This window comes from Nansenia antarctica, assembly GCF_963989245.1.
Source record: "Nansenia antarctica genome assembly, chromosome: 17".
Taxonomy (NCBI): Eukaryota; Metazoa; Chordata; class Actinopteri; order Argentiniformes; family Microstomatidae; genus Nansenia; species Nansenia antarctica.
This window is the reverse complement of record NC_137687.1, coordinates 8,237,706-8,249,902: the sequence shown is the minus strand read 5'-3', so window position 1 is coordinate 8,249,902 and position 12,197 is coordinate 8,237,706. Positions and strand designations below refer to the sequence as shown.

The window sequence follows — 12,197 nt, the reverse complement described above, 5'->3', positions numbered from 1 at the left end:
ACTTGGCTGTCAAATCATTCTCGAAAGTTCACTGTCTGTGTCCCACTGAGTACAGAGTAAGACTGAGTACTGCTGGAGAACAGCGTGGCTCTGGATTGCATAATGTTATGAAAAACCCTACTCGCGTTTATCCACGTGAAAAATGTGCAAAAATAAAGAAATAAATACAGCTATAACATCATAAGTTGCACTTTCGATTTTTTACGAAATCGAAAGTTATGTTATGACGTGCGCATTTTGTCGATCAAGGACAATCACAATCAATCTTACTTTCTTTGGGGGAGATCCTTGTCTGTTGGACCTCTGTCACTGATGCACACTGAAGTCAGTGAACACGCGTAGTACTGTAATGTCATGCAAGTGTAGGTTCCATACTTGCCCCACATAAGGATAGTTGGCATATTATTGTTTTCATCTCAGTAGTAGCCTGCAAGATCTCCAATTTGTCTTATTTGTCTCTGTCTTTAACACTCAGATAAACGTCGGCGTTTCTGCATCTGCCTGTTCTCGTTGTCAACCATGGAGGAAGTGGTGGATTCACAGAGGTAACAACTCGGGACTGCTGTGTGTGTTGGCGTTTTCACTTCAAATATTCAAGTTTCAGACTTTGTATGGTTGTGTGTGTCTTTTTAAGTGAAGAGATATTGGCAAACAGGAGGGAGAGAGAGAGAAAGAAAAAACAGAGAGAGAGAGAGAGAGGGGGAGGAAAACTATTGTGACGGTTGTTCAAAGTCTTGACCTGTGTTTTAATCTCACCGTACGTCACGTTGTCGTCACGCTCTCTCTCTGTCCCGTAGCCTCGGCGCTTCCAAAACGAAGTCGGAAGGCGTTCCAAAAAACGACGTCCCCAGGTCCCGCACTTCAGACGGCAAGGAGAACGACATCTTTGTCCGACCGAAAAGCGGCGAGCCTGGAAACCTGGACGAGGAGGACGGAGACAGCGGCGCGGGGTTGGACGACTCACAAGATGGCTGCCGCCGTCCGCCGCCTTCATCGTCACAAACATCCACGATGCCGGACTGCCAGAGTGCTCCTGGGTCAGACGGGTCAGCCGGAGATACCGGAGGTGGGACGCTGCACGCTGCTGCTCAGAAACAACAACAACAACAACAACAGCGTCCCAACAACGATGGACACAAAGCCGAGAGGGGGGGGGGGTCCGTCCTCTCACTCGGTGACCCGCCACTGCCAGTCAAACCAGCTGGCGGTGCTGGGGGTGACCCCCCTCCCTCACAGTCCTTCTCTGACCCCCCCAAACTCACCCTCTGTCTCTCCGTCGTCGGACCCGGCAGGGGTGCGGAGGCCTGCGGAGGCCCCCTCCCCTGCGACGTGGAGATGTTGAGTCCCGACAGCCCCCCCGCCCCCTGCAGAGCCCCCCCGTCATCCAACGACAACGACCACCAAGGAGACCGATCCTCCCGCCGCGCCCTCGAGGCGTCCTCTGACTCCGCCCCCTCCTCTGACTCCGCCCCCTCCTCTGACTCCGCCTCCTCCGGCGTGGCTCCTCTGCCGCCGTCGCCGATGACGACGGAAACCGGACTGGATTCCACCACCAGGGCCAACGATTCCGGGCCGCCTACTACCAGCACCACCAAAGAAGAAGAAGAAGGAGAGGTCGCCATGGAGACCGGGGTGGCTGAGAAGCCCTCAGGGGGGTCTAGCGGCTCAGCGTCGATGAGCCCAGAGAACCTCCCCAGTGAGGAGGGTCCCAGCGGAGCCCAGCCTGGGTTGAGGTACTGTGTGTGTGTGTGTGGGGGGGAGTGGGAGTGGGAGTGGGAGTGGGAGTGGGAGTGGGAGTGGGAGTGGGAGTGGGTGGGTATGTGAGTCTGAGAATGAGTGTGAGTGTGTTTGTGAGTGTGAGTGTGGGTGTGTGTTTGTGGGTGTGGGTGTGGGTGTGTTTGTGTGTGTGTGTGTGTGTGTGTGGGTGTGTGGGTGTTTGTATTTGTGTGCGCCCGCTTGTGTGTCTGTGTGAGTCTCTCTGTCACACAAGGGTACTTATTTCCTATGACACGCAGTTTCAGAATGTGTAAAAAAAAAAGGGAAAAATTACTTTGGCAACTGGTTGGTCAAAAACACTGTCTGGTGTCCTGTCTGTCTGAAAGGCATGTTACATGTTACAGTGTCTGTGTTGTTGTGTGCAGGGTCCCAGCGCCAGCCCCAGGGGAGGACATGGACAGCAGCTGGATGGGGACTCCCATAGACCAACTCAACAGGCTGCCCCAGTGCGCCCCTCCCCTGCCTCACCTGAAGGTGGCGCCACAACACACCGTCATGATCAGGGTGAGGCCTGTGTGTGCGTGTGTGTGTGTGTGTGTGTGTGTGTGTGCCTCCCCCTGCAAGATTTGAACTCATGACCTTCTGATCACCCACTATCCACTTAGACCAGATCACCACTATCAATCTTGCAGAATGTCACTCTCAAAGAACCTGAACCGTAAAAATTGACGCGGAAAACTGCAGCTTTAATGAAGAATGAACTGACAAGTACGCATTCATCCATGCCAACTTTCAGTAACGCTAAACCTCTCTGCCTCTTCTGCAATGACACGGTAGCTGTTGCGAAAGAATTACAATCTTCACCGTCACAATTACACAAGGCACGCAGCTTTCTAACAGTCATACTGACCGTTAGTCAGAGACCCGTCGCAGTAAAATTGCGAGCGTGACAGCTGGATATGGACATGCCAATGGAATTATTAACCAAACTTTAGCTGAACAAGAGAGGTCATTCAGTGCACAGCCAGCGCAGCAAGGTTGCAGCTTTGTGACTGAGGCAGGTCTGACTCCTCCTGCCTGGGGTTGTTGTGTAGGCTACGCTCCACTAACACGCTGACAGGTGGATTTAGAACGTCTTTATAACCTGTGGGTCGCTAGATATCCTAAATACCAGCATGTTTTCCCTCCTCACGATTTCTGAATTCATGAACATCAAAAATATCGAAATAAATAAATAATACTATTCTGTGGGCCGGATGGGAAGCTTTGGTGGGCCGGATGTGGCCCGCGGGCCGCCTGTTGGTGAGGTTAAACATGTCGAAAACCTGACCATACATAAACATCATGGTTCTTAACCAGCTGTCCTTTACAGGTTAAAAACATGGTTACCATGGTTCCTAACCAGCTGTCCTTTACAGGTTAAAAACATGGTTACCGTGGTTACTAACCAGCCGTCCTTCACAGGTCAAACATGGTTACCATGGTTCCTAACCAGCTGTCCTTTACAGGTTAAAAACATGGTTACCGTGGTTCCTAACCAGCTGTCCTTTACAGGTTAAAAACATGGTTACCGTGGTTACTAACCAGCCGTCTTTCACAGGTTAAACACATGGTTACCGTGGTTACCGTGGTTCCTAACCAGCCGTGTTGCTCTGCCCCCCCCGTAGACAGACCTCCTCAGGGAGGGGGACCCCCCCGTGCCGTACCCCACCAAGTTCAAGGACGCCTGGGACGATGTGTGTGTGAAGATGCCCTGCTCAGAGAAGAACCTGTTTCCTGTGGAGAGCGAGGTGCGTGTGTGTGTGTGCGTGTTTGTTTGTTTGTTTGTTTGTTTATTTGGATCAAAGTCAAAAGTCAAAAGTCAAAAGTCACTTTATTGTCCCATCACTGGGAAATTTGTATTGGGCTTACACCCCACAGCAGCCAACAAAGAGCAACAGACAATACAGAATGTTAACACACAAACAGAAGGCGGCCCTGATTAAGACAAGAGTGGAGATAAAACGATAAGCAAGATATGTTCACATTCATCTGGTGCAGTTTAAAAGTTGAACAGAAACCGGAATAAAATAAATTTTAAATCTATTTAATCTAGAGTGGGGGACTCTGAACCTCCTCCCAGAGGGCAGTAGTTCGAACTCTGCATGTAGGACATGAGGGATTCATGAGAATTCTATTAGCCTGTCTGAGTGTAGCCTGTTCAAAAATAGACTGCAGGGATGAGTGGTCTTTCACCCCTATGATCTTCCATGCAGTCTGTATCAGTCGGACCAGTTTGGACCTTAGTTGTACAGATAGGTTACCAAACCAAGATGTAATGCCGTATCTGATGAGACTCTCTAAGACAGACTGGTAGAAGAGTAGCATACATTTTTGGTCAACACCATGAACTCTAAGGCGGCGTAGGAAGTGTAGTCGTTGTTGTAATCTGCTACAAAGGCTGTCTACATGAGTGCTCCAGGTGAGTGAGTTGTCAATGAAAACCCCAAGATACTTGTAAGAGGCGACCTGAGAGATGGATTGTTTGTGGATGACCACAGGCCTGTGGTCCCCAACACCTCTGGGGTCGAACACCATCTCCTCAGTCTTCTTAACATTTAAAACCAGGCAGTTAACATCACACCATTTAACAAACCTCTGGATTTCAGAATAATAGTCAATTAGGTCACTGTCCTTTTTAATTAAAGCAAGGATGGCAGTGTCATCCGAAAATTGTATGATGCGATTGCTAGGGTAGGTGCTTCTGCACTCGTTTGTGTATAAAGTAAAGAGCACAGGGGAACTGACTACACCCTGCGGAGCACCAGTGCTTATGGTTCTGGGTTCCGAAAGAGATCCACCATTAGATACAGCAAATATGCAGTAGCTATCCTTCCCGGGGTCCTCATACCATACTTTAAACAATTCTTCATCTTAAACACTTAAATACAGACAATACACTTCCATAACATTCATACATACATACATACATACGGTAGCTCTATTATTTACATTTACATTTTTTGTTGAAGACAACTTAATAACGAAATAAAGAAAAATAATACAGACAAAAAAGTGGAGAGACAAAAACATAACTCTCCTTACCCTTGGGATCACAAGATAGCTCAATTCACCATTGAGAAACACTTCATTGTTTTCAGGGTATCCCGTATGTAAACAGATACATCTTCAATGTTTTGTTAAAGCAAATTCTGTTGCTATCTGAAACTAAAAAGCTTGGTAATGAATTCCATGCCACCGTAGCTCTGCAGTGAACCGTTCCTTTTGCTACATTAATTTTGTTCTGCATGGAGGCAGCCTGAATCTACCTTCTGATGCCTGCCGAGTACAGTACTGATGTTCATCTGAGAAGAATGTTCGTTTATTATAGAGTACTTCTGGGATTCTATGTAGAATGTTTTTTTTAAGGAAAGACCCAAGTGAGTGATGGAATTTACTTTTGATATTTAACCAGGTGAGTTGATTATGCATTGCCATGCCACCTGTTCTATATGGACAATTCAGAGCTATACAGGGGTCAGGTCTAGGGTTAAGGTCATGTTGGAGGTCAAGTCTAGGGTTACGGTCATGTTGGGGGTCAGGTCTAGGGTTAAGGTCATGTTGGGGGTCAGGTCTAGGGTTAAGGTCATGCTGTGTTTCCAGGATGGAGGAGGCGTGCAGAGTCGCTGGGACCTGATCCGCGTTGCCCTGGGGGGAGAGTTCAAGAGCTCTCTGGACGTGAGGGTGAGTCCAAATAATCCAAAATAATCAACACAGAACTACCACAACTCAATAACATCTACATCTGCTGCATAAAGACAGCTCAAAACATAATTAAAGACATCAGCCACCCTGCCTATGCACTATTCACACTCTTTTCAGTTTGTAAAGTGTCTTTGGGTGTCTAGAAAAGCGCTATGTAAGTCTATTGTATTATTATGATTATTATGATTATTGTGATTATTATGATTATGATTATGATTATGATTATTATTATCATTAATATCATCATCTGTAAAGCAGTAACAGACTTGAACCTCAGGCTACAGGGACGCATCTCGTAAATATGAGTCCAGTCCTCTTCCTGAACGTACAGTAACAAGTACAGTAGCAAGTAGGTTTCAAGGTACAGTAGCAAGTAGGTTTCAAGGAAACAGAAAGTTATTCCAGGACCAGCCAGAGGGGGGCAGACTTGTCAACGTTTTGTTGCTTTTCGTCGTGACTGAAGCAAAACCTCATGAGATGTCGTGTGAGCACAGCAGAAGAAATAAAGGATAACAGATCAACTTTGACCAAAGACCTCTTTAGTTTGAAGCATGACATCTATTACGTAGTTATTGTATCTTACTCTGTTTAGTGTTTAGATATTAGGTAGGGCCGTTTTCATCTACACATCAGACATCTTAAGCAGACATCTATGCTTAGGACCATGTGCTATTGGCAGTCACAATGCTCAAAGAAGGAAGGATTATTATTATTATAATATATACATATATATATATATTATTATTATTATATCTTTTTTTAACTAACACTAACTCCCGAACTGTGGAACGCCCTCCCTGCCCACCTGAGAGCACCACAGTCGGTCGACTCTTTTAAGAGCGGACTTAAGACTCATCTTTTTAACAAAGCGTTCCAGTAGCCAGATTTGTATTTATTTATTTTTTTCTTTAGTTTTATGCCACAGTGTCTTTTTAACCTTTCTGCTTTTGATGTTTTTAGTGATCTTTATTGTGTTGTGCTGTTTTTGTTTCTTTTATTGACTGTAGCACTTTGAGATTCTTGGAATGTAAAGTGCTTTATAAATATAATCCATTATTATTATTATAACTCTCCACATGTAGGATGCGATACTGCGATACAACACGGCCCATGCAAAGAAATGGGACTTCACAGCTCTCAACCTTCTGTGCACTGAGGTAAGCCTCACACACACACACACACACACACACACACACACACACACACACACACACACACACACACACACGCACACACGCAGTTTAAGTCCTTTGCACTGTGGTACAGTATTCACATGAAGATTTCTCTAGTCCCGAGAATCATCATTAGCAACATTAGCATTATTAGCATCATTAGCATTATTAGCATCATTAGCAACATTAATCCCCAGAGACAAACGTTGGGACTCCACCCTAACCCTAACACACCACAGACGAGCATTAGCGTTTGATAGTGTTGTCACAGAAAATGTCATTAGAAACTCTCAGATCAAAGAGCTGCGGATCCCATATAGCGTTATGATCCGCAGTTCAGTTGGAGAAACATGATCTATTGTCAGAGCCAGTGCTTAGGGTGAATAAAGTCGCCCAAACTGTCAACATTCTAATGACTTTATTCACCTGAAAATCAATTAAATGATGCTTCATTTTGTAGCCAATCAGAGTGCTGTTGCTAGGCAAAACACAGCTTAGAACACTTGGAACACTCAAGGTGGTGAGTGTTCCCGGAACTATTTGGCAGTTGGTGAACCTGTTAAAATCGGCTTCAATCAATTGTTGTTGGTTTTTAAATAAATGAATGAATGAATGAACGAACGAACGAACGAACGAACGAATGAATGAATCAATGAATGAATCAATGAATGAACGAATGAATTTCCATTTATTTTCATGTCCATTTTCATTCCCCTTTACATAACAAATAAAGACAGACAACACAGTTTTATACTCTTCCTGTGACGAACTCCTGTGTCTTCCTCCCTCCCTCCGTCCTAACGAGGGGGTGTGGTGCTACGCTGACGTTAAGAGAGCAGCAGCAGCGCCCAGCGCACTGGGACAGGGGAGGAGGAGGAGGAGCGCTCGCTACCTAGCCGTGGGTTTGGCTGCGTGCCTGCCGGTGTGAGTCTGGCCCTGCTGGTGGCGGCTGCTCTCAGAGGGCCTTCTGGGTAGTGTGGCATCCAATTAGGAGGGACGGGCGCAGAGCATGGAGTCAGCAGCTGCTGTGAAGGGCACCGCTGGGACGATCCTGGTCTCGCTTTAATTAACTTCCTCTCTGTTTTCTGTCTGTCTCTCTCTCTCTGTCTCTCTCTGTCTCTGTCTCTGTCTCTGTCTCTGTCTCTGTCTCTGTCTCTGTCTCTGTCTCTCTCTCTCTCTGTCTCTGTCTCTCTCTCTCTGTCTCTCTCTCAGTCTCTCGCTCTCTCGGTCTCTCTCTGTCTCTGTCTCTCTCTCGGTCTCTCTCTGTCTCTCTCTCTCTCTCTGTCTCTCTCTCGCTCTCTCTCTCTCTCTCTCTGTCTCTCTCTGTCTGTCTCTCTCTCTCTCTGTCTCTCTCCTCCCTCTTCTCTCTGTCTCTCTCTCGGTCTCTCTCTCTCTCTCTCTCTCTGTCTCTCTCTCTCTGTCTGTCTCTCTCTCTCTGTCTCTCTCCTCTCTCTCTCTCTTCTCTCTGTCTCTCTCTCTCTCTCTCTCTCTCTCTCTGTCTGACTGTCTATCTCTCTCTCTTCTCTCTCTGTCTCTCTCTCTCACTCTCTCTGTCTCTCTCTCTCTCTGTCTCTCTCCTCTCTCTCTGTGTCTCTCTCTCTCTTCTCTCTCTCTCTCTGTCTCTCTCTCGCTCTCTCTCTCTCTCACTCTCTCTCTCTCTCTCTCTCTCTGTCTCTCTCTCTCTGTCTCTCTCTCTCTCTCTCTCTCTCTCTCTGGTAGCCTAGTCAAAAGAGTTGCACATCTGAGATGGTCCCACCACCCCACCATAGAGGATGTGTGTGTGTGTGTGTGTGTGTGTGTCTTTCAGTCCTGTGTCTGAAACATTTACCTGTGACCTGCATCCTGCCAGTAGCCCAGTCCAGTCCATAAACAGTCTGTAGACCTTCTACTTAAGAAAGTAGGCCTCGAGACCCGATGGAGTTCTCCAGCCTACGGTCTCCTCAGGTCATGGTTCTACAGCTAAGTGCCAAGCAGGGAGGCATCGGGTCTTTGGTGGTACTCACGACCTCCCACTCTCAGGGCGGACACTCTAACCGCAAGGAAACCAAGCTGGTAGGGTCGATATGTAGAGAGGCTCTGTTTGAACGGATAACGGGATCATTCAATTCCGGTAGAGGAGTAGGTGATGATGGACGGCTTAACGTTTTAACCGTTCCTGTCGTTGAAACGGCCCCGGGGGAGGGTCGTGAGCAGTGTTACACCTGCCGGAAGGTTCCGTAGGGGTGATAGATTGTCCTGATGGAGCTCTTAGGGGTCAGAGGTCGGAGGGAGCGCTGGAGGCTGATTTAGGCCGCACTCGCACAGATTGATAAGTCCGTCTTTGTCCTCTTTGTCTTTATTAACGGGCACAGACGAGTGGAGTGGAGGGAGGGAGGGAGAGAGCGGGGAGGAGAGAGAGAGAGGGAGGGAGAGAGCGGAAGGGGGAGAGGGAGGGAGAGAGACTCGTCGTTCCTTTTCCTTTTCTTTTTTTCCTCCCTTTTCTGAAATATGAGAGAGACAGAGAGACAGACAGAGAGACAGACAGACAGAGAGACAGCCAGAGAGAGAGAGAGACAGAGAGAGAGACAGAGAGACAGACAGACACAGAGAGAGAGAGAGAGAACTAGACAGAGACAGAGACAGACAGACAGACAGAACTAGACAGACAGACAGACAGACAGACAGACAGAGAGAGAGAGCGAGAGAGAGAGCGTGAGTCTCTGGAGATCAATAGCCGTCTTAAACGTTTTACAGCTCAATCCAATTTAATTAAAAGGGGCCATTAAATCTATAAGGATGCTAAGTAAGGCCATCAGGAAAGTGCAGCCACCCTACGCCCCCCCCCTTCCACTCAAGCATTCTCTGGTGTGTCAGCGACTACCACTGTCCACTTAGGGCCATGAGCGATAGACACCGTCCAGCCCCGCCCTCTCCCTCCCCTCCCTCCTCCCTCACCCTCCTCCCCCCTCCCCGCCCCTCTCTGCCCAGGCGTTTAGCCAGGCAGGGCTGATGGCGATGGCTGTCAAGGTTTTTAAAGGTCAGTGGTTGATTGTTAACTGGGGGGTATTCCACCGACACCGCTAAAGGAAAAATACAGGCTTTTTTTTGTGTATCAAAGTCTCGCGAGATATTTGTGTAGATTGATTGATTTGCGATCCAGAAATGTGTTCATAGTTGAATATAAGCTGCCGGAAACGACTGTAGTCCTCGCTGCTTTTAGGTCGTTCTACTGTTGACGACGCTGCACTTCCACTTCTGTGCAACAGAGGGCGCTGTTAACCCAAGGCTGTGTGAGAGGGAGTGTTGTAAGTCCTTCACAATAACCAGTAAGCAAAAGAAAAACGGCGAATCCCATCACTATGCTGTTTAACAATCTCATCATGTAAGCCACTCGGTTGTACATAGAAGCTCATGACGTGTGAGGGTGATGACATGGGTTCAGATCTCGGTTTGCCGAACGGCTCAAGTCTCAAACCCTTGACAATGTGGGCGGCTGTGGCTCAGCCGGTAGAGTCTAATGGTCGGCAGCTCGAAGGTTCGAACCCCGGCTGGCCACGTGTCGAGGTGTACTCGAGAGAGGCCCTGAACCCCTAATTGCTCCAGGGTCTCCTTCTATGGCTCTGACCCCTGACCCCTGGCCTGGAGCATAAATACATCTGGTTGTACTCGTGTGTACGCATGGTTCTACAACATTGTTCTACAACATTGGTGCGGCTGTGTTGCAGGAGGTAGAGCCAGTGCCTAATGATCGCAGGGTCAGCAAATCGGCGGTTCGAACCCCGGGTAGCCGCATGTCGAGGTGTCCTTGGGCAAGACACTGAACCCCAAATTGCTCCCAATGAGCGGGCCGGCGCCTTGCATGGTAGCTTGCCGCCATTGGTGTGTGAATGTGTGTGTGAATGAGAGGCCATTGTAAAGTTTTTTGGAATAAGGCGCTCTCTCTCTCTCTATATATATATATATATATATATATATATATATATAAGTCTGTTTATATAAGTCAGTCCATTTCTGCTCATGTTCAGCAGCGCCAGCCTCCTGTCCTCAGCTGGACAGCTTCATTAAGGCTCTGTGTGGAGCGGTGGCGAGGTGAGGAGCCTGCGGGCCGTGATTGACAGCCCAGGTGTAATGACCGGGAAAAGAAAATAAGTAAACAGGAGGGAAATACAAATTAGGGCTTGTCCGTAAATTGTCTCAGTGGTTCTCCTCTGGAATGAAAGTGTCAGCGCCGTGGTCGCTGATGAATGTCACACACACACACACACACACACACACACACACACACACTCGCACACACACTCGCACACACTCACTCAGGGCCCCAATTTGATTCAGCAAATAGTGCTGAGCAAAGCGAAACATACCTTTCCGACTCAGAATACTCGACAGCGTGATTTGTATTGGAGCTTGATTTTAACAATGGGTGACAGGGTCTGGTGAAACAGTTCTCATGTTGTCACATGGTTATTCATCTATTTTTTTGTAAGCTTTCAAATGATGTGTCATACATTGAAATCTGAAAACTGTTGAAGAAGATAGGATTATTTGAATGTTTGGTACACCTCAAACCAAAATAGCAGGGAAACACACTCTGAATCAAAACACGCGCAAAACAGCTGCTCATAGTAGCTAAAAAGGAACATCGCTATGAACATCTTAACTGCGTGTTTATGACATCACAACATGCTGAAAGAACATCAACATGCTAAAAACACATAACTACACATAATTATGATCACACAGTCCTTGCTTTTGAACACGTCCTAAAACGTTAGCTTGTTTACAAACGATGTGTCTCTTACCCAGTAGCCTACGGCAGACGATACAGTGAATCCAATTCACAAATGCTAAGTATTTAGGGATCTTAAAACTGTTGTTTGTTATATGGAGTGGGCTCTTCTGCAAACTGTGACACTTTAAATAACGTGAAACAATACTATTGTGCAATATGACAACCCTAGTCGTCTATCTGTACAGTATAGTACAGTGGATTGTGTACATAGCCTTTATTTATGTAAACCAGCTCCTTCCCTTCTTGTGATTGTTTTTTTTTTCCCTTTCCTAACACCAGGGGAGCCACCCCTCCTAAATGTCGTTGTTTGGTACCTGTACTGTAGCAATGACAATAAAGTCCATTCATTCCATTCATTCATTCAAAACTTCCGTATTTATTTATTTTTAAACTTGAGAATTGCCAGCGTTTTCGTAAACAGTCTGAAATGCGTTGCATATCATGGAAACGCTAGATGCAATATTAAAAACTCCAACTGGATTATTTCTCATTGCGTTTCTTAGAAATGTTAAAAGGTTAAAATGTCCGGCTTTGCCCCAATTGTCATGACATCTGCTGCCTGTTCATTGGCTTCATTGTTTGTTTGTGGTGTCAGATTTCAGGGTGAATGTAATTGGCGTTGAATCAAAACTGAAATGCTTAGCATGCATTTAATAGCCTACATTTTAAATCTAGATACGATATATGACATATCCAATATGCTTTAACTGGCAGTAGAAATGGGTTGTTTTTAATTGGACTGGATGGAGGAGCGGAGTCGTACTGCTTCAGAGGTACAGACACGGAGGTTCATC

The 12,197-nt window shown here is 46.7% G+C and overlaps 1 protein-coding gene across 1 annotated transcript in view; it reads left to right on the top strand.

Moving 5' to 3' along the window:
- Positions 1-519: 519 nt before the first annotated feature.
- Positions 520-12,197, top strand: part of LOC308172351 (uncharacterized protein) — a gene marked incomplete at both ends in the record, with an annotated part of 32,532 nt that continues 20,854 nt past the window's right edge. Inside the window, 7 exons of the mRNA XM_080547263.1 lie at positions 520-545; positions 798-1,733; positions 2,142-2,280; positions 3,384-3,506; positions 5,359-5,439; positions 6,543-6,617; positions 9,600-9,648. Of these exons, the coding sequence (XP_080403389.1) occupies positions 520-545; positions 798-1,733; positions 2,142-2,280; positions 3,384-3,506; positions 5,359-5,439; positions 6,543-6,617; positions 9,600-9,648 (1,429 nt within the window). The remainder of the gene's footprint in view (positions 546-797; positions 1,734-2,141; positions 2,281-3,383; positions 3,507-5,358; positions 5,440-6,542; positions 6,618-9,599; positions 9,649-12,197) is intronic.